This window comes from Hydractinia symbiolongicarpus, chromosome 14, assembly GCF_029227915.1.
Source record: "Hydractinia symbiolongicarpus strain clone_291-10 chromosome 14, HSymV2.1, whole genome shotgun sequence".
Classification (NCBI taxonomy): Eukaryota; Metazoa; Cnidaria; class Hydrozoa; order Anthoathecata; family Hydractiniidae; genus Hydractinia; species Hydractinia symbiolongicarpus.
In genome coordinates, this window is record NC_079888.1 from 9,260,856 (window position 1) to 9,283,573 (window position 22,718).

The following is a 22,718-nucleotide window of genomic DNA, read 5'->3' on the forward strand; positions in this document are numbered from 1 at the left end:
GCTTAAGGTACATCTGAAGAACTTTCGTAGTGTGAGGTGTTTGGGTTTTATATGCAGCCATTAATAATTAAGACCTGAGTAGAGTCCAGTTCCTTTGCAGGCAAGTCACACTTATATCCCTGGCATCCTTGAAGATTAGGTCTATTATTAGAAACCAACATCCACAGTGCAAGGCTCCACCAGATATGCTCAATGACTAAGGTAAACTAATGTAATACTAACTTATGTATACTAATCACAAGTGCAAAAGAGCTGTACTTCTGTCACCAAAATTAACATGAGCAAAACTTGCAGTTTAGCTACATAATTTTGCAGAGATAGTGCTGGGTTTTTTTAAAAAAGCTATCTAGTGCCCCCCCCCCCTATTATTTATTATTATTATTAAAACATTGTTTTTTTAGTAAGAAACTTAGTTTTTTGGAAAGATATTAGAGTACTTTTTTTAAATATTTGATCAAAAAATGCAATGAGAAGAGTACATTTTAAAATGAACTTAAAAATATTTATTCACTTGTCATGCCATGCCTATTCAAACTGTATTGATAAAGAGCATCCTTTTGGCATCCAGAGGGTATGTCTGGTATGGGGTTCGAAGTATCATATTTATTAAAATGTGTATGCCTGACACTTTCTAAAGGATCTCAACGTCTGTAGTTTTGCTTTTCCATTGATCAAGGTGATAATTAAGAGAACCGGATCTGAAATTATTTACTCTTAAGTAAATCCTTAAAGCCTCAATCTTTCTTACCTCTAGAATTAGTTTTTCCTGTTGGTGGATTTTGGGAAGCTGTTGTTGTTGTATAGTTTCTGTATCGTTTCCAAGGCCCATTGTGGTAGCTTGTAAGAGGGCCCTTTAATTGATGCTGGCTCAAGTTTTTTTGTGACCTTTTTCTTTTGTTGCCAAGCCTATGTACTCCTTAGGTCAACGATGATTTGATTAGGTTGTGCCTAATCTGATTTAGCATTTGGAGGTCTTACCCGCTAGGTTTATTGCTTTCTTCAGGTGGTTTGTATCAATGTTGAAGCAGTCTTTTTCAGGAGAGGCGTGCGATCACACGTGCATGCCTTGGCACATGCCTAAATCGTTTCAGGCGTGTGATTAATCGTACGCCTGAAAAATAAATATCGAGTTTTCAAAATCAACCTATAAAATCCATTTTGTAGCGTGCGATGGCAGCCCTTGAAATAATTATTGGAGAGTTGTCTGAAAAATAAACAATAAATATGAAAATGACAGTATAGTCATGCATACTATTTCGGACATGTAGAAAAGGAAGTTAAGATTGAGAGAGCTATACCAGTAGACGCTCGATCATCGTGCTTGGGGTTCACGATTTAAAACGTCCCCCACTTTTCTACCGCAAGATGAATGCACAACAAAACTAACCTCGGAGCCCGTATCGCAAGCGTAACATTCTTTCCACGTGCGTTTTACATCACACGCGTTACTTGATTTACACATGCAAATCATCGCACACATATTCAAATATTACTGAAAAAAATTGTTGAAGCAGACAAAGCTCTCAGGAGTGTGGTAAATGACACCAAGTGCATATTCCGAATAATCTCTTGCATTTTACATCAGTTGACTTATAGAAGTTTTTTTCCTATTTCTGTGTTGATACGTTTGTGGAGTAGGAAGTTGCGGCTGGATGGTATAACTGCAATTTCCAACTTCTGCTTTAGGCGGTTTCCTTTGAGCCACTTTTGCCAAAATTTGCCTGGCACTATTGATGTGACTTCTGGGCTGAAGGCCTTTCTATCGTCTTCATAATGATCAGTGAACTTTTGCCAGTATTCTTGGACTGGCTGACTGACATTCAATCTTCTTGAGTACCTGGATCTGTCAAATTTGCTAGCCAGATAAAACTCTGGCTAGCAAATTTGACAGACCGCACTAGGACGATGGGGTTTGTCAAGTAACTATACGTTTTGCCATGAAGTTGTTCATACTATCTAATGTATGATGTATCCAACTCAATTCAGCCTTCTGTCCCTTGGATACTATTACTACTTGTTCCACTACAACAAAAGTATAATATGTACACACGTTTACATGACCACTTAGTACTTCATGTCACTTTGCGTCCGTTCACAGTTGTTTTCAAAAACAAAAAAGGAAATTTATAGAATCCCAATCTTGTTTGAATAATAGGATCAGAGGCTACTATTACTATTCCTTGAACAATCAGCTAATTAATCAAAAAACACCATAATCAAAAATATTTCTTAGATTTCGTCAAACAAAACTTATAGAGTTGAAATACCATTAGTAAAAAACAAAAGCAAGACAAGTTATTCTAGCCCCCATCACCACAGTGGAATGCAGGTCTATGAATAAGAAAATACACCAGAGCAATAAATCGATCCCCCAAGGTTACAATATTTTAAACTGGGCGAGCAATCTGAATAAATAGAATAAGTTTATAAACACATATTTTATCACGGTCTTTTGTGTGAGCAAGAGCAATTGCTCTCTCCTTATTGATAGGCCTGGAGTTTGAAAATGAGGGAGGACTTATTTGTGTTATAAATTTGTCATTCTGTATTTGTATTTTTGATAAAACTGGATAATCTTATCATTGCTTTTCCTTAACTATATGTTGAAGAAGCTTCTAGACACGGTATTGACATTGAATCTGAGTGCTTTAACAGTTAAACTTTAAATTGTTATATGAAATGTTTTTTATCGGTTAACGTTTTGTTGAGTTAGATTTAAAATCATTTCCAGTGCAATTTGTTTTTTCGTGGTTGTTTACATTATGCTAACATTTTTCTTAATGGCTGTTAAAACTGCTCCATATCTCATTTTTAATATGAAAAAACTGACAAGTTCCAAAAAAAATTCTACTTGGCGCTATAGTTTGACCATGTTGGGTGATGACAAATACATTTAATACCACTATTATTTAACAAGTCATCTGAACTTCTTGCACTTGGTTTTTAAAAGCAATTTCATGACTGGATCCTAAAATGGCCACCTAGGCATTTATTTTTATACACCCACCCCTACTTTTGGGAAAATTATTGACCAAAAATTTCAAACTACATTTGTTCTCTTTTTTTATAAACTTTAGATTTTTAGGTAAAAAGATGTTTTCTTACATAGCGGGACTAATTGGTGTCTTTACAGGTGGAAACACTGTGAAACAAAAGACAGAAGATTCTAAGTTGGAGGAACCATCACTTGTTTCTGACAGGGAAAGTGAAAAAAGAAATAAGAAGTCGTTTCATGGCACTGTTACCAGCTATTTTAATAATTGTGGTCTAATAAATGATCACATATATTTTACAAGCAGTGTAGTATGTGGTGGTGAGGAGGCTCAAGTTGGTGATGATGTTTGTGTGGAAGCATCTAGATCTCACTCTGAAGGTGGCTGGGTGGCACACAAAGTTCAGATAACATCGTTATGGGTTACCGATGAAGATAACAGGGATAAAAAACCATTGAAAGATAAAGTGATAGGAACTGTTAGTGCATGTAACTTTAACACCATTTCTATCAAAATGAACATTGAATTAAATGTGAGTTCACAGAAATTAAAACTAGGCTACAAACCTTTTAGGGGCGATTTAGTTCAAATAGAAATATGGCGTAAACATGATGATGATTTTTCAGACATTATTGTTGAGGAAAACATTATATCCATTTCTCCTCTTCGAGAGAAGAAGATCCATGGCACTGTCACAGAAATATTTTCTGGTTATGGTTTTATTAATGATGATGTATATTTTGCTTTTAATTGTTGCGAGAAAGGTTATAGAACAAAGAAAGGCGACCCAGTTGTAGCTTTCGTCATCGAGTCAAAACAAAAAAGAGGGGATTGGAGAGCTATAAATGTTTCGTTAAAGAAAACAAAGAAACATGATATGAATCATGTTTCTCCTGTTAAAGTAGACAATTATGGTGCTGTCCTAGCAAATAATCATGGTGTTAACATAACAAAAGTTGATTTTGGTGATGTTGATGTTAATGAACTTTGTAAATCTGAAATTTGCATCAGGTAAATTTCCTTCTTATGCATCTAGTTTAAAAAATTAGACCCCACTCCTAATGCAAGCACTTGTATCAGTGTAGTCCCAATACACATACTAAATTAATGGCTGCCATTGAAAATAGAAGAAATTTTTGTATATAATAGAGTAATAGCCTTTTTTTGTAACCAGTTGTTAGCTGAATATTCTACAGGGGATTGTACAGATTTCCCACATCGCTATTTCATGCATTCTTGCCTGTCTTGCATTATTTGGACAGTTATAACAGCATTTTCATTTACAAAAACTCTCTTTTTTTAATTGGCTTAGACACAGAGTAATAGACTAGTTTGTGCATCAATCAATGCACTGTGTGAAGCTACCTTGAGTGGGAAAAATACGGAATCTTGTATTCTTTTAAGAACATTTAAAATTCAGTATTTTTGATTTATATGTTTATTAAATTGGACAGTTGTTTTCAAAGTCAGGATAACGTTAAAAAGCAAGTTTATTTAAAAAAAAATCCATGAAAATAATTCATTCGATTAAAACGTTGGTCAAATTGGGTTTTCTTGACCTTAATTTTTCGGGAAATAAAAAAAAACGAATTGAACAAAAACTTGCCAATAATTTGCCAATAATAAGCACTCACAAAATACTAGCATTTTCCTGGCTTTTTTTGTTACCATGTGTTTTGCTTTACCCCTGCTTTATAACCTTTCCTATTTTAGCAACTCTGGAAAAGAAAATGTGTTTTTTTGTGAATTGCAAGAAGCACAAAACATGAATTTAAAAGTTTGTAATGATGATAAAAATCATCCAACAGGTGACTTTAATTTTTTTCTCAGTCATATACACATAACCAATTTGATCCTATAATTTTGAACTTGATTTCACTTAAAGCTAACTCCCACTTTATAACATTGCTTCACCATCCAACAGTTGACTTTAATTTTATGTTTCTTGTCACCAAGACGATAAAAGATAAAAGAACAGGAAGCAATGGAAAACTATATATCAATAACGTCAGTAAATTTTTGAGTTTTGATATCGGATTCCTTGGAATTTGCTGGAAGCATCTTGGCAGCTGTAAATCTTGTAGCTTGGTATTGGCATCAAAACAAAAAATCATGCCAACATAACGGAGAAGTGACCAAAGTGGTGAAACACACAACCTTTGGCATTAACTTTTTTGTTTTTGACATCTATTTCCAAAAAAATTCTTTTTTTGTTCACTTTAAATTGATCTCCATAATGATTAAGCTTTATCAAACATTTAAAATCCAAATTTATCAGAATGCAAACATTTAAAGTTGTTTGTTTAAAAGTAAATGCCTTTACAAAAACAGGTGTGTTTCGAAATTTGGCTATTGGCTTTTTTGTGTTTTAAAGATTGACAGTTGGCTGCATCCCTTATGCATTAGCATTTCTACTAACAAATTTTATAGAGGGAATCAATCGTGTCTAAGATGGTCTGAAATATGTCACTGGAAAAAAGGTAATTATTGTCTATCTATTCTAACTGTTAGTATATTTGTTTTCATTTCAGAACATGGCTTGAGAAACATACTTATACGATCTGGTGAACAAAAAAAGTTGCCAATTGAGTTTATTCCAAGGTAAATATCTTAATAACAGTAAGGGCAGTAACTTGTGAGTATTACATAAAAGCTTGAAATATCTTTTTTACTAATTGTTTGGGAAAAGAAAAAATCACAAATTGCAAGAATTCAGAAATGGGTTTCTACTTTTAACTTTTTTATTTATTTTTATACATTTTTAAGTGATACAACCTGTGTTTATTGTAATGTATTGGTATATTTTCTTTGTCATCATTTTAAAGAATTTAATACTTCTTTGACGCACTGAGACTATTCCCCTAAAGGTATCTTGAACATTTAAAATCCTTTTTTTTAATTCCAAATGAAATTTCCAACAGTGAAATGTGAGATTTATGTTAAAGATTTAAATGAAACAAGTGAAGTTAAGAAAGTCACCATGACATTTCATGTTTATCTGCAATGCCCATGTACAACAAGAGGTAACCTTTTTACCTCCTACAGACATGTAGCAAAAATAGGGAAAATAAAATATATTTCACGTTAATTGTATTTTTTAAACACAAATTTATTGTACTGGCTGGAAAAAAAAACATAGAAGTTATTACAATATCATATCGCATCGAGCCAAGCAATAATTATGATAAAAATTGTGCTGAAGGTCCTTGGGCAGGTTTTATACTGTATCCTTTTATTTTTTACAGATCATTAGGAAGGGTAAACTTTCAAGTAACATTTGTGTTCACTAACTTTGTGTTATCTGGACAAGTTTCTGCACATGTAGTTGATAAAATGCACACCACCTTAAAGACTGGCAATTCATATGCAAAGCCCAAAGCGATGTTTCTTGGACAAAAAATAAACACTCGACTCACTGATGGTTGGGTTGTTCCTGGGCAAAGACCTGTAAGGTATAACACTTTTCAGAAGAACACCTTTAATTTTTTGGTCATAAAGTCAGCACTGTAGGTTATTAATGATAGTATAACTCCATTGGACACACACTTAGTATATCTCTTAAATAATATGATGAGTTTGTCTGTGTGTCTGCTGACATCATCATTTACGTTGGTGACTAGGGAACCATCTGGGATTAAAATGAGACCAATTTCCTAAAGCTGGATCAACCCACTCCTTTCGAAATATGACATCATTAAAAACCCTCTCAATAGCTCTTTAACAGTTTGTCAAACGCACATGGTCCTATATAAATTTTCTTGATCAGTATATTTAAGCTATGTACAATAGGGGAAACAGGTTATATAATTTGTAAAATAAAATTTTTGGTACATTATCATATAGTCGGGACTAACTCTTTTCCAGCACCCCACTCTAAAAAATACACCCAATTTTATTTGGAATTGGTAAAAACTGGTTTTCTGTAAGCCCTATATATGACTTATTTCAATTATGAGAATGCATTTAATGGTTTGTGCACGTGTATATCTTTCTCAAAATTGATATGTTGTAAAAAATGGCATCCCTGAATTTTTACTAAAGTTATAGGATTGTTTGAAATAAAAGAATGGCTGCAGGGACTAATCAGTTTGAGATTATTTTGTAAAATTTGTGTACAGATTTGTAATTATATTAAAAAGCAGACATTTAATTTCACTACGCATTTTAACGTGGTAAGCAGTTATATGCAGTTATATCCACGTTGCACATAAGGAAGAGCGCTATTACCAGTGCTAATACCTTCGAAGTTCCTTCGCAGAAAAAACTTCCCCGCAACAATAAAAACACAATCAAAGGCCTCTTTTTAACCTATTGATATTTCCTCATAAAGGAGAAAATGATTGTGTCCAGCCACCACATTCAAAATTTAGATAGCCAAGCATTAAACACAGGTTATCAGCATGTGCTTTTAGACAAAAACAATCAATTATTTAATGAAAAAGCATTTAAATTTCTTTTGCAAACTACCTAGCAGAAGATATGTCGATTTTTTGTTTGCTGTAGGAAAAGGAAGACATTTTTGCCAAACAAGTTGGCGCGATATCCAATTCCAACATATTTAAAGGACTGTATTATGAATCTGGAGGGAGATGTTGAGTTACTTGTCCCTGAACTTTCTCAGGTAAATGCTTAATTTCTGATTAAATACATTTAAAGTTCTTTTTTTTTATTTTGGATTTCAAAGCTTGAAACAAGACAGTAAAATTCACTGTGCATCTTTATTGAGGGGCAAAACGTTGTAACAGTGTAGTTAAGGTTGGAATAAGCATTGGGTTATGACCTATCAAAAAAAATTTAGGCCTTGTATCTGCTACCCTATTCATTGAAAAACCCATGATACATTACGTTATATTGATCAGTGTTTCTAGCTCTACACAAATGGATGCCACAGTTTACAGAATTATTAAAAATATATTTGAATTGCATATAAAATGTACGAGTAGGAAAAGTAGGACAGTTTTTTCTTCTAGGTTGCAATTTGCAAACAATAATTCCATCTTTGCTAATCATTTTACAGGTTGCTGTCTTCTGAATTTAAAATGTCCTCAAAAATCCTCAATCCTTCTTCATAATTAGATTTTTTTAGCAACTTTCTCAAATCTCCTCAATTTTAGTTTTAAACCTCTCACATGTTTTTATTTTTAAAATGCATAGAAACCTTGCATGGGTATAGCAATAACTTCTCTTCAAATTTTTAGAACTCTACATAATAATTCTTTCGTACATTGTTATTCTGCCTAAGTGCCTGCATAAATATTTGCAGTGATTTTATGACCGCAAAAGTTTCTATCCACAAAAGTTTCTATCCACAAAGGTTTCCTCCTGTGAAACTTCTTCCCTTGAACCAGGACATGGGACATGTTACATGTTCAAAAACCAAATTTAACTTTTTAATCAGATTTTTTCGTAATTAATTTTTACAACTGTGTTCACCAGTGCACTAATTTATTAAATTTTAATTTACCAAAAATTAACATGTACTAATTTTATCTTATAGCCTCTTCATATATCTAACTACAAAAAGAAATTATCAACACTGCTATATGCTGAAGAAATTCAAATGGAATTGGAAATGAGAGAATTTGACTTGCATCAGGTATGAAATGCTTCCTGTGGTCAATGGCTTGGAGCAGAAGGTGAAGGTTTGAGGTCCACTTGCACCTGCTCACACAAACTATGGAATCTATAAGTCAGTGATAATTAGCCTTTTTAATAAAAACATTTTTTACATTTTTCTTCATGCATAAAAGTAGGTAAATTAAGCAGACATTTAATTTAGTTCATATATTTTGATATTTTTAAACATTTTTTGCGTTAATCGTTTATTTAAAAGATGATTTATATACGTAAAGATAAACTGTGTCTTAAGAAACAAATTACACATGTCTTATTAGAAAATATTAAATTAATTTAAGGGGATATATTTTGTGGGTAATTTTTCAGAGGCAAGCTTCCAAAGGGCAATTTACTGGGGGTAATTCACTATAGAAGAGCAACACATAAAAAGTAAAGAATTGGTGTACAGAAATGGACAATAATGTTTATTGGTTACACCAGATTAAAAAATAAAGATTTGTGTGAATGAACTTATTTCAACGTTTCCTGCCTCATTGGCAATCAATGGGTAATTTTTCTTTCATTAGGTATTACTACGACCTGTTGGGGAATTTTTTTCACTTGATGTACCTGGTTTAGCAGAAGGCCGACCATCGCTTTTGATTGGTGATAGAGTCATAACCAAATTCTGTGGTACGATTTTCTTATTTTTTAATGTTTTTTTTTTAAAAGAAATTAACGATGTACAGAATGGCAGGAAAGATTGGCAGGAAAAACTTTTCAAATATTGTTACATTTTATATTTAACCTTCGGATGGTTTACCTACAAGAAATAAAAAACTCAATACTTATTGTGTACTGTTGTTTGTAGTGTTGTCAGTCCAGTGGCAGACCGGCTTATAAGAGTTCCTATGTGTATTATACAATAGTGCTTATATTAATCAGCAGTAATATTTTATAAAAGTTTTAAGTGGTTAGGCCACCTCCTAAAATCTCCCCAAACAATATAAAAAATAAATCCTCCTAAAATGTCATAAATAAACTATAACATTTTGACCTTTTACAAATTGTTTATAAATACTGACATGCTTTTTTATTTAAAAGTAGTTATTTTTCATTATTCCTCGTAGCATTTTTGAGTGAAAGTAGAAAAACGACTAATCTGGTGTTTGAGAACAAAAGGCCTAATATTTACTCTGTTATCTTCCAAAATTTTGGCAAAATCTCCTAAAATATGAAATGATTTTTATGCATATTTGGCCCTTCCTTGTATATTTCACCCCTAAACCTCCTAAATTCTCGTAATATCTCCTAAAATTCTAAATTTTAAAGTTGTGGTTATCCTAATGATAATCAATGTTAGTTGGTCAGATAAGATTTATTAATAAAACTTAAGAGCACTTAGCACATAGAAATAACTATTGTTTGTAAAATATTAACCATATAACCTTTATGTGGCGTTGGGAGATCATCTAAACTTGTAGATGTCATCCTTAAATACAATTCAGCTGAAAGTAGATTATATACTTATTTTCGTATTTGTCTTTGTGTAGAAAAAGGAAGTAAGTCACCATGTTATGAAGGGTTCGTGCATGAAGTAAGTAAGCCTAATGTGCTGTTTTTTAATCTTGATTACCCAAAGAAATCTTTATGTGTTTTACTCAGGTCTGTGTTTCTTTAGTTTGGCCAAAGGTAGCCAGGGGACCCAGCATAATTTGTCTTACTATTGGGATTTTAAAGTAGTAAGGTGGAAAAAGTTTATTAGGAATTTACTCAGGGACAGTGTAAAAAGACTCTTCTTTTTACACTGGTATTTACCCACCAGGCATGTCGGGCACTGTTATTGTTATTGGGTTCCTAATTTGTCTTTATTTTTTAGTAATGCAGAAAATTTGTCAAATTAAATTTTAAAGTAGTATCATAGAAGCTTGATTTTATTTTAAATAAATTTTAAGTTTTAAAGTTAAATGTAAATGTGTTTATGTTTTAGAATTCGGGGATAAAGTAAAACCCGAAAAATTTTGATATTGTTGTTTAAACTTTGCCGAATGAATTTTTAGCAATTTTAGAAATTTGCAAACATGTCTCTAGCATCCAATTATCTTTAAAAAATTGTACAATGGATTTATTTGTTGGTTTAGAGTTTAAATTAAAGGACACTTAAACCACATTAGAAATTCAGATTTTGCTTTTCAACTTTCACTTGAATCTTCTGGATATTACAATTAAACTACAGGTAAACCACAAAATTTGGAATAAGGGGAAAGCAAAATGTTTCTTGAGGTGTTCATCCTCTGTTTTTTCTTGAAATAATTTCAGCTTATTTATAAGAGTAAGTAACTGGCTGCATGTTTCAACCAAGGTTTGGAAGGATAAATAGAGGCCGATGGTTGTTTTATTTTTTACAATATTGTTTTATTTTCAGGTACATGCAGAAAATGTTTTATTAAAATTTAACGGAGAATTCCACAATTTATATCGTAATGATGATTTGGATATTGAGTTTTATTTTAACAGGTAAACAGTTATCTGGTTTATATATCTAAAGGATACTTCCCTTTGCTACAATATATTGCATACAATTGAACGCACACAATTGTTAAAAAGTTAACTTATTTAAATCAAATCAGGAACTTGTGGAGGTTTTTTTCTTTTGTACAATTTAAAAAATGCTAACATGCAAGTATGAGTGATGTAAGGTTTTGTAATAATTATATATGACGGTTACCAGTTAAGCGCATGGGGTTACTAAGTTGTTTCTCAGGAGATGTATAAGGTCCTAAGGATAAAATAAGGAAAAGATTTTAAGGAGATATAAATCTAGCAAAATGATGTCATTATGATCCCAATGACGTCATTAAAGAATTCAGTTTATAAGTCAAGAAAAAATCAAGGCCATAATAAGTTATAAAAGTTTTCTTTGCCTTAAGAAGTTCTAGATTTATGCTTACACTACACTAGACCAAAATAGCCTGGTGTTAATGGGATTAAGACTCATGTTTATAGTTCTTTGTCTTCACAAAATTGCAAAACATTTTAAATTTTGTGGTATTACTCAGGTATATTTTTTATTGAAAAGAGAGTTGTCAATGATCACTGCTTTCTAGTAAAAACATTTCTCTCATTCAAATATAAAAGGAATTCTTCTGTTTTTGCGGAATGACTTCTCATTTCTATTTCATTTGACACATCTGGGTAAGCACAAGGCTGATGGTTTTTTCTCTTTCTAAAGAAAGTCTACAAATTTGAAGATTTTACCAAAAATTGTGGTGGTCAACGTTTAAAATTTGAAGATTTTACCAAAAATTGTGGTGGTCAACGTTTAAAATTTGATGTTGTGGATAAACAGAGTGACCATGCCTCTGGATTTAGACGGCTTTGGGATTTTAAGACTGTGTTGATTGATTTGTATTTTATATGAAAACAGATAAGTAGGTTTTTATTTTTTTATGTAGGACACCAATGAGAAGAGCACACCAGGCAGTCGATCATGCTCTAAATATGGGAGAAGAAGGTTGGATTATTTTTATTCTATAGTTTTTTGAGGTGTGGTAGAAATAAGAAAGGTAGAGTATTCATGACAATGAAGTGTTCATTTTATATGCTTTTGTAAGACAAAATCTCTATGCCTTTAATATTATTTTTTTAATTTTTTTTATTTTAGTTTTATTTCCATCTTCAGTTATATGCAAAGATGCCCTTGTCAATCTACCAACAGGTCAGTGTGCAACCTGCAATATTTTACTTTGCACATACCCAAACTTTTGCTTACGCCCTGTATTGTTGTGTCCTATGTAAAACTCAAGACAACAAATTATTTGAGAGAATTTTTGACCCAAACACGCAAAAATAAGTCATTCAAAAAATTTTCTTCTGCATAATTTTCCATTTCTTTAATCCTCAAAGATTTTTACTCAGATTAGTCTGTGTTTGTAATAAAATTGCTAGTAAATTTATTTTTTACTTGAACAAAGGGATAATCTAATGCACACCCCTTAAAACCGGCATGATCCAAGATATTGAGTTCTTCATTGTTAATTTCAAAATACCCTTATTTCTGAAAAGTTGTGTTAGGCAAAACAGCTTTGTGAAGCAAAACACTGCTTTTGCTTTTACTGAAAATCTGCAATAATTTGATTTCTTAAATTTTAAGAAAATGTAATCATCTGCGAAATTATGTTCTGCAAAATGCACCCTGCAGGAACAAAATAATTTTGCCAAAATATTTTCTGCTAGTAGTATCTTCCCTTATGTTTGAATATTTTTACACTGTTTAAGGGATTGACTCTTTCTTGAATAATAATCCTTGCAGTGAAATTATTTTTGTCAGGTTTATAAGTAAAAGCGTGCAGGCATTTTTAACCAGACGCCCAGCATCCAAATTCCTTTCTTTGTTTTCCTTCTCCTTCTTTCCAACGTTTCTTACTTTCCGGATTCAAAGGGTCGAAAGGTAAGTTTGCATCAAAACAGTAATGTTTCCCAATTTAGTTATCTTCTTCTCTATAGGCATGATCAAGCCCTTCAATAAATTATTAAATGAACGTCAACTATTAGCTGTGTCACGTATTGTAGCTGGGCGTGGTCGTCCCACCCCTTATGTTTTGTTTGGTCCACCTGGAACTGGAAAGTCTGTCACTGTTGTTGAATCTATTCTGCAGATTTTCACAAAGATTAAGCATAGTCGTATACTTGCCTGTGCACCTTCAAATTCTGCTGCTGATTTAATTGTAAGATTATTTGTACTGTGTGTGTGGATTGAAGTATGGAGAACCTAGATAGAAATACAAGCAATTGCCTTACATAAGAAAGAGACTCTAAAAATATGTTATCTATTTTTTTTCACTCAGCTGTATACGAGTAGAGCTTTAGAATAGGTAAGTTTTGTTGAAACATAAATGAAATAAGTCACAATGAAAAAGATATGTTTTTATTATATTTATCAGTTATTTTTATACTTCTGCTTTTGATTTACACTGGTATAGCCACTTGTACCAACAATTTTAGCAAATTCAAAGTTTTAAAATGCTTGCTGGTACTTTCATTAGATTTAATTAGATTTTTTGTTAATTCTACCATAATTTAGACACTGTAGATTTTTTGTTAGTTCCACCATAATTTAGCCACAGAGATTTTTTGTTAATTCCACCATAATTTAGCCACAGAGATTTTTTGTTAATTTCAACATAATTTAACTACAATATATTTTTGTTAATTCCACCATAATTTTAGACACAATATATTTGTTAATTCCACCATAATTTAGCTACAATAGATTTTTTGTTACCTGTTATATATTCACCTAAATTCTAAAGGCTGGTTCTCGATGTACCTGAGAAATTTGTTTTACCTAAAGTGAAGAACACAAACGTGTATTAGTTGTGACTTTATGAACGTAACATTGTCATAGGCAGAGCGTCTACATGAGAGCGGTTTGCTACAACGTTACGACATGGTTCGTCTGAATGCTTTCCAGCGTAAAACCACTACGATATCAGAATCTATCGAACAGTACTGTACGAACGATACAGACAACTTAAACATAGCGTGTAGACATCGTATTATAGTTGCGACTTGTAACATGGCAGGGTTTTTGTACTCATTCGATTTAAAAGTTGGTCATTTCACACACATCTTCGTGGACGAGGTAGGTGATGTTTTAAATGTTTTGGATTACAAGTCAATCTGGACACCCTTGAATTCTAATGTTTTTTATGCATGAACTTTTGTTCACTAAAAGAAACTAATATCTTTGAAAAGATATAGAGCATTCGATCCCAGCTATTTTCAGCAGCATCTTGATCCACTGGAAAAGCTTTTTTGTTTTCTTTTGCTTTGACTCAACGATAGCAAAATTAAAGCATATACGTACAAAATGTCTCTGTTTCAGTTGGACTTGCTCTAAAAGCTCAAACAAGCAGGGTTTCTTAAAGTATTCCATGTACTGGAAAACGTTTGGCATTGTTTCGAAATTTTTTGTTGTTTAAAAATTCGAATTCGTTCATGCTTGATAAAATGTTGGCCGTGTGCATGCTAACGTATTGAATGTAAGAAGGCAAGGGGGAGGAGAAGTCTTTTTCGAAGTTACCCTTAGATATGAAAAAACTGTTAGACGAAAGGCAGTTTTTTAAGAAAATTTCATTAAGTGAAACAGCCCAGTCAATCTGCACTATCCAATATATCGCAATTTAGTTTTTCCCTCCTCGTTGTTTCGAGGATTTGATTAACACGTTTTACACTTTTCCTTTTTGTAAGGCTGGACAAGCAACAGAACCTGAGTGTATGATTCCAGTTGGATTTGCAGCAGGATGCGAAGAAGCTCAGGTGAGTATTCATTTTTGTAAACCGTCTGGATTTTGCAAGCAGGTAATACGTGTTTTTAGGCTTTCTGATTGGCTTAACCAGACGACGGGCCGATATGAAACGGTATTGCCCGTCGTCAAGAAAAATGGTAGCCTAAAATGTAAACAAGCACGAAAAAATAAATTTCAAGAAGCATTGGAAAGGATTATATATCTACAATACTACTACAATACATTGATAAAAACATGTCAAGTTTAACATTTACAATAATCAGATTCAGCAACATTCTGTCTGAATGCTTCTTCAGCATAATTAGTTAAGTAGCTACATTGTCGATAAAAACACGATGGTATGATATTCATTTTTATCGAAAATACTCAACACAGGTCGACGAATTTATAAAAAATGCGTCTCCCTCATTTTCAGACTCGTTCCTTCAGCTTTTTGGTTATTCGGGAACACTAAACCGAACTTCATATGTATTTTTTTATTTAACTTACACGTTTAACATAACACCGACCTCACAAGCTTGGCCTAATCCTGGTTTGGAAAATTTGGTGAATGGTGCAAAGTAGTGGATGCCAGTACCTCAAAATTCTAAAAACTATTTTGACAGAAATTTTTAGAAAGAGTTTTACAGCTTGTTCACCTTTTATAGATCCTATGTTCAAAATAATTTTTATACCTTGTGTATTAGAAGGTACAGACTTTGCGAATCACTCTTTTTTTTTCTTCCTTTTTTTTACTCAGGTTGTATTGGCTGGCGATCCGTTTCAGCTTGGTCCGGTTTTACGATCAGACATTGCTGAGGAATTTGGTTTGCAAACCTCCTTTTTAGAACGATTGACGACTTGCAAACTATACGAAAGAAACGAAGATTTGTTTGAACACTGCTATAATCCTCTCGTTGTTACCAAGTTGGTCAATAATTACCGGTAATGTTCTTTCAGTTCAAAGGTCTGTATAGACCTGTCCAAAAGTTCAGTGATATAAAAGTTTGAATTAAAGAGGCGCCTAATTTCGTACAAATGTTTCTATTTTCGTGCAAATTCCATGTAAACGCGGTAGCACTCGAGCATAAACTGACAATCCCGCAGAATCCAAAATAGTTGAACCGTCACTTTCTTTAAAATAGAATGATTATATTATTAAATCTGTAATTCGAGTCACAAACGACCTATTGAAGTTTTGTATAATTATTTAAGAAATGCACAACTCACGTATACTTTACAATTATTTCATTTTCGCACTTTTTTATTTCCCGAACTTATGCTTCACTGTTTTGATGGGTCACTTAGGAAGTTTTTGTTTCTTTAAATTCGACTACACAGCCTTGGATATTACTGCTCTGTTTAAACTGTATACTATGTTCAAACGCAACACGTGCTTATTTAGCTTATTTGGTTATTACTACGTATAATTAGGTTGCTTGTCTGGATATGTTTTTAATGTAATAATAGCCGTATTCTGTCTGTTTAAAATAGTTGCGCCGCAGCATTATTTCGACCCCCTTTCCGGAGCAATTTCATTACTTCGTGCAACTAATGAAATAAATGCACGGAATACCGATTCGAGAAATGTGTACGACGGACTAAAACCTGCGCCTCCCTGGGCTAACCAGTAAAAATAGATTTCCTTTCTAGTCTCTCTAAGTTTCAATTTTTCAAATGTATCATGGTCACACTTACTTTCCTTTAGGTCGCACAAAGATTTGTTACACCTGTCATCGTCCATGTTTTACAATGGTGAGCTCATTCCATGTGCTGGGAAAAAAGTTGTGGACACTTTCATTGGTTCAAGTGTATTAGCCAATCACAATACTCCATTTGTATTTCATGGTTTACGTGTAAGCAACTATTTTTAACAAGGGACGCTGGTTCAGATTTTAAGCAACCTCGTTCTGGTCTTCGTTTGACTTTTATTCTCTTCTCCTGATAACGGATGTTGAGAGATCTGTAAGAGAAAAGGAAGCCTTGAAAACGAGTAATCATCTTATTGTTATATGAACTTCAAGAGCACTTTCCATTCTATAGATTTGAGTTGTTATATTGTGCCCAAAACATTCAGAATTTTGATACTTTAGCATTCCTACACTCGACAAAATGATCATGAATCTTTTTTGAGGGGGATAAATGATTAAAAATGCGTTTACGCTTCAGAATCTGTATTTCTAAAAATACTCCAGAAATTTTTTTTAAGAATTTATGGAATGATATTGTACGGATGTAACTTATGCAGGAATATTTTCGTGTTTATGCGTTTTCATTTTATTTCAAGAGTGAAGATTTAAGAGAAGGGAACAGCCCGTCGTGGTTTAATCCGATGGAAGCTGTACAAGTGTTGAAGTATGTTCAACTGATCACCAAGAAACACCCCAATGTCGAATTAGAAGATATTGGAATTATTACACCGTATAGAAAACAGGTATATATTTTATTCCACTAATCACCACCTGTGGAGGAGAGTTGGAATTCGAATGCAGCGTTCAGAGAGCAATTTGCACTTTTTGAGTTGCTAACTAGGATGCGCTTAATTCGAATTTTAATCCCAACAGAGAGCGAGGTTTCCTGCAGCAGCGTTCTCTATCGTGCCACCTGCTGTGAAGTTGCTACCTAATCTCTTAGCTAATACAGATAAGTGTCTACAATATGGCACTCGATTACTATGCTCCCTCTTGCACATTTGTATTACGGCTGACCGAAAGTATTGAGTGATCAGATACATTAAGTGAAAAAGAGTCTCTCTGTCTAATGTCTCTAATGTCTGTTCGCGAGTCCAAAGTCGTGTAAAAGGACACACGAAATATGCACGAAATAACAATGCCATATTTATTTGCCAGTACCCATGCAGAGATAATTACTACTTGATACCCAAATTCGCCACTTTTATCCCGCCGCCCCTCCACCCCTTGTAACGTATCATAACAAATCTAATACGACCCACTCACCCACCCACCCCTGTTTTTACGTGATATTCTGAATCTTAAGACCTCATATTTTCATTTTTTCCTTAGTACCAAAAACCTTCATGTAACACATAATCAGGCAAAATAGTATATATGAGAAAAAGATATAGCAAGGCAATTTATTCAGCACACAAGATGACATTTTTGGAACTTTTGCGTAAGTCCAGAGGCAAGAAACAATTTGAAGTTGTAAGTCATACCGTAAAATAACTGCAAATATTCGTATTACATAAAAATTATCTATTACATAACAAAAATGTTCTTCTCTCCCCATACCAACCCTCCACCCACTCAGCCCTAAAATCTCGATGTGGATATTTACTTTAAAGCTTATGTGCGTTTACATTTAAACAAATCATTTATTGTTTGAAACAGACGAAACTGCGAGAGGTTTATCAGCTTTAGTTGTTTGATTGTCTCTGATGTTAATCTCACTTGAAGAAAGTTTTACCTGTTTATATTTTTTAATTTAGAATCGAAGTACGTAAGTGCAAAATAGAAATATTTTGATTAATTTTGTTAACATTGATAATCGTGAATAGTCTTCCGCCTATTTTTAGCAGAAGAAGGTTTTTGTGTTAGACCTTCACGTAGTCTGTGTATTGTACGGAATGCAACACCGTTAAAGGATTAAGAACATTATTTGACATACGAATGAAGACGTGTACATAACCATCTAGATAAGCTCAAGTTTTTATCTGAAATAAATATCTGACCTTATCGAAACTTCATATCGGCAAAATGCTTTGTCAAAATGCTCTCTGCCTTTTAAATCTTTACGCATGAATGCATTTACCCAGGGCTTATTTAAATCCTTTTTTTTTAAATAGGTGGAGAAGATTCGCGTGTTGCTTGAGAGGTTTCATTTATCAGCTATTAAAGTAGGCTCTGTGGAGGAGTTTCAAGGACAAGAAAGATTATGTATAATCATATCAACTGTAAGTTGTAAAAACGCCTACGACGGAGTTTTAATTAAGTTTGCACCTTAACACCTCAGGTGGAGTTTCATTTTGCTGACGTTTTTAATCTAATGGCGGGGAAAAAATTTCCTTCCATCTTGTTTTGCAATTAAAACTCACTGCGACCAATGTCAGTCTGCTTTACTAATAACAGTTTCTAATACTGATGTTACCTTAGTTACCAGGCCAGATATTTATATTGCTTGTTAGCAGGCCAAAAAATCTTGATGTCAGATTTAAGCTCTACCCCTACACTCCATCGCATAGTACATGTATTAACTCGTATACTAACAGTATTAAGATGGCTTCACTTTAGAAAATTTAAAACGATACGTCCGCCAACATATTGAGGCGCCATTATGAGAAAAAATCAAAAGTAATTTTGTTAGCAACACTGTTTCTGTCATACAAATGTTCTTTAGAAAATTTTTGCATGGCGCCAAAATTGTAAAAACCTCGAAAGAATATATGAAAGTTAAAAAACGTCAGGCTTAAAGAATTTGTCGGTTTAGAACAATTAGACGCGTCATGTTTGTAATCAAATAATACATTGAAAGTCAGTTAGTATTTCCGCTTTTCATTTTTAGGTGCGTTCAAACGAAACGTTGGTTGATTTTGATAGTCACCATAATGTTGGTTTTCTTAGCAATCCTAAAAGATTTAATGTGGCAATCACACGAGCCCAAGCGCTATTGGTTATTGTTGGAAACCCTGTGGTTTTGTGTTATGTAAGTGTCTCTCTTAAAAAACTTTTGGCATGAATTTGGCAGACATGTGACCGTTCATTTCAACACGGGGCTTTTATCTTCGATATTTTTTAAACGTCCACTTCGAAGCATGCAATTCCCGCGCTTTTTATAGTGCTTCTCGCAGTGTTGTAAATATTGTTAAGCTGGGCTTTCCTTTTTTGGGCCTAAATTTTAAACTTAGGAATTTTATAACCAAGACTTGGATGTCAGCCACCACAAAGGACACTTATGTTCATCATCCGGTCCCCTTCCACTACTGATAGGGTGACCGCTCTTCCTAAAGATCTTTCAGAGAACTTAAAGTCTTAAAATTGAGCTATTTTAAATTCTGATTTTTGCTTTTAACTTCATGCGACTTCTCAGGAATAATGCCACCTCGTCCCACGACTTGTTAGCTTTTTATATCGTCCAAATATAAAAAGCCTAACAAGTCCTGGGGACGAGGTTGGAATGCAGCGTTACCTCCTTTTTAACATTAACATCCTCTACATTTATCTTTTATGACTACTAAAAACCCATTTTGTTATTAAAAGAAATAAATCTGTAATTATGTTTAACAAATTTCCTACTTTTGTCGTCTATGTTGATAGTCTGGCTTACATTGGAAGCTAATAACTTTCGATTGTCGTGTTCTAATAACTCTATCAAGACAACCTAAGCAGAGTTCACTTGGATCAAGACTGGAGGTGTCACTGTCCTTTAGCCTGGTCCTCCTAAATTTAACAAAAAAGACTGTGTTCATAGGGTTAATCTGTTATTTTGCATATCATCTGTGAAATAATGTATTTATAAAGGTATCTCAACCTAAATACTACCAAGTTCTGAAATATGAAAGATCAACTAAGAACGCCGTTTCTATTTAGAGAAACCAATTCCGAATTCCCTAATGCGGACATTATGGAAAATTCATTCGGCGCGTTGTAAATATTGATTACCCGGCCTACACGCCTCCCAAAGTAAACCTTTTGCAGCTCACCGGGCAGGGCTCTGGCCGGTGATGATGTTTGCCCAAAAAGATTTCCCAAATATTATGTTCAAGGTTTGATCGTCCTAACTTTTTTTATTTAAGTTTTTGTGGAGCATTCCAAATTGTTTCTATAGGATCCGTTTTGGTGCGCAATGCTTCAATACGCAGTAGTGACCGGTTCCTACACTGGATGCGACCTGCCAACATTGGATAAAGAAATTATACAAGTACTCTTTTTTTTCTTACTTAATACAATTAAGGTTGGGGAATTGGAAATCACAAAATTGTAGGTTTGCGAAGTAGTTTTTTTATCGGAGTTGCAGATATTAACACTGGTTTTTACAGATGGTTAGCTTTGCGACTTATAGGTAAACCAGAAAAGATAGAACTTGCATAAACTTACGAGGAATAAATTTGGATGTAATGAAAAATTTGTCAAGATATGCCAAATTGAGAATAAAATTCATCAATTTTTTCAAAAAAAAAGTCGAAGATGGAGATGGATACTGCAAACAGATCATGCATGATAACAATTTTTTTATTCAGGAAAATTTCCGGAAAGCGACCTGTTTACTTGGCTTAAATACACAGAAAGTGTTAACAGAAGGAGGACTCGATCATCCAAACACGGGTTGTGCTGTGATGACTAATGGCAATAAACGAGACATAAACGATGATAACGCATGCGCCAATAAGTTAGATAACGAATCCGCGGAAATGAAGTTGAAAATTGTAAAAACTGTCAACAAGGATGAAGAGAAAACAATACCAATAACAATAGCCTCTCCTCCTTTGATGCTAAAAACTAGTAACGACAAGTCTTGTATAGCAGACTGTAAGAATGGTTATACATCAAATGAATATATTATGGATGAGAGATTAGGATCGTCCAATCAAAATGAGCCACATACACAAAGAACTTCTAGCAGTCCGCTTGAAAAAAATAAAAATTCCAGTAATACTTCTCATAGGAGAGCCAACGCATTTCTATCTTTCTTGAAGCAGGCGAAGAAATGCCCCAGAGGTGAAAAAAAACTTTAACAAATATACTCTTGTATACCGAGTTGTCGGTTAAAATTTACCTATGTATACCGAATTGTCAATTAAACTCCACCTATGATTGCCATGCGATCAATTTAAAGCTAGCCTGTTCATACCAAGTTGCCGATTAAATTTTAACAAAAATTACCAAGTTATCAATTATACTTTAACCCATCTGTACCACATCATTAGCGCTTCATCTGGTCAATTAAACTTTAACCTATGTTTACCGAGTCCTCAGTTAAACTTCACCAATAATTATCTAATGGTCAATTTAACAATAGCCTATGTATACCGAGTTGGCAATTAAACTTTACCAATGATTATCTAATGGTCAATTTAACAGTAACCTTTGTATACCGAGTTTTATTTAAACTTAACCCGCAACTTTTATTGTCATTTAAATTCATGTATTTCGTGTTTTTGTACTCGATACAATGATGTCATATTGGAACATCTAATCTAATCCTTTATCTTATAAGTTATATTGTCGTACAACTTTAAGTATACCTTTAATTTTATTGTATTTGTGCTTTTTATATATGTATATAGTTATTTATTGCGTTAATATATTCCGTCTTTTATTAGTTTTTAGGAAAATATTTTTCAGGAATGAATATATTTGAAGTTTTTATTCAGAGAAAAAAATACACGAAGCAAAACTTTATTTATTTTTTTATTTTATTATTTTTTTTAACATTGGTGAAACAGTACAAAGAAGCTATGTTTTATTTATGTCAAGTTATGTTTTAAAGCGTCTTTTATTGTTATTGTTAGCTCTAACCCGTATTTTGTGTGTTTATAATGGCTGCTCATAGGTTCAGCAGAGTAAGACGTTAATGTGCATTTTTTCCTCGGTTTAACAACCATTATACTATGTTCAGGATGATTTCAACATCAAATTGATATATTGACGTGTGAACTGTATCACAAATTGTCCGTTTGGCTCTACAATTTTTAATTTATAGAAGACTCCAAGTGGTAACGTTGGAACCATCCCATAATGCATTGCGTATGACATTACCTGATTAAAATTCTTTGACCTATAAATTAATAAAAGGTTGTGGTTTGTACTTGATAACTGTCGTTAATCGAGTCACGAATCATGCAAATAGAGTCATCCACACTTTGGCAAGGCTAAAATCTCTTGAATTCTAAGAAAATCGTTGGAACTCAGAAAAGTATGAT

At 33.3% G+C, this 22,718-nt stretch overlaps 1 protein-coding gene across 1 annotated transcript; it reads left to right on the top strand.

The window, feature by feature from the left end:
- Positions 1-22,364, top strand: LOC130624919 (RNA helicase Mov10l1-like). Its single transcript, XM_057439980.1, has 21 exons — positions 1-4,004; positions 4,707-4,801; positions 5,525-5,594; positions 6,239-6,445; positions 7,497-7,614; positions 8,491-8,589; positions 9,137-9,242; positions 10,103-10,146; positions 10,975-11,066; positions 12,005-12,063; positions 12,214-12,267; positions 13,056-13,276; positions 13,957-14,193; positions 14,802-14,870; positions 15,600-15,784; positions 16,548-16,695; positions 17,127-17,273; positions 18,645-18,752; positions 19,361-19,501; positions 20,624-20,716; positions 21,036-22,364. The coding sequence occupies exons 1-21, from the start codon at positions 3,094-3,096 to the stop codon at positions 21,528-21,530; spliced, it is 3,699 nt and encodes a 1,232-aa protein (XP_057295963.1). The 5' UTR covers positions 1-3,093; the 3' UTR covers positions 21,531-22,364.
- Positions 22,365-22,718: the final 354 nt, after the last annotated feature.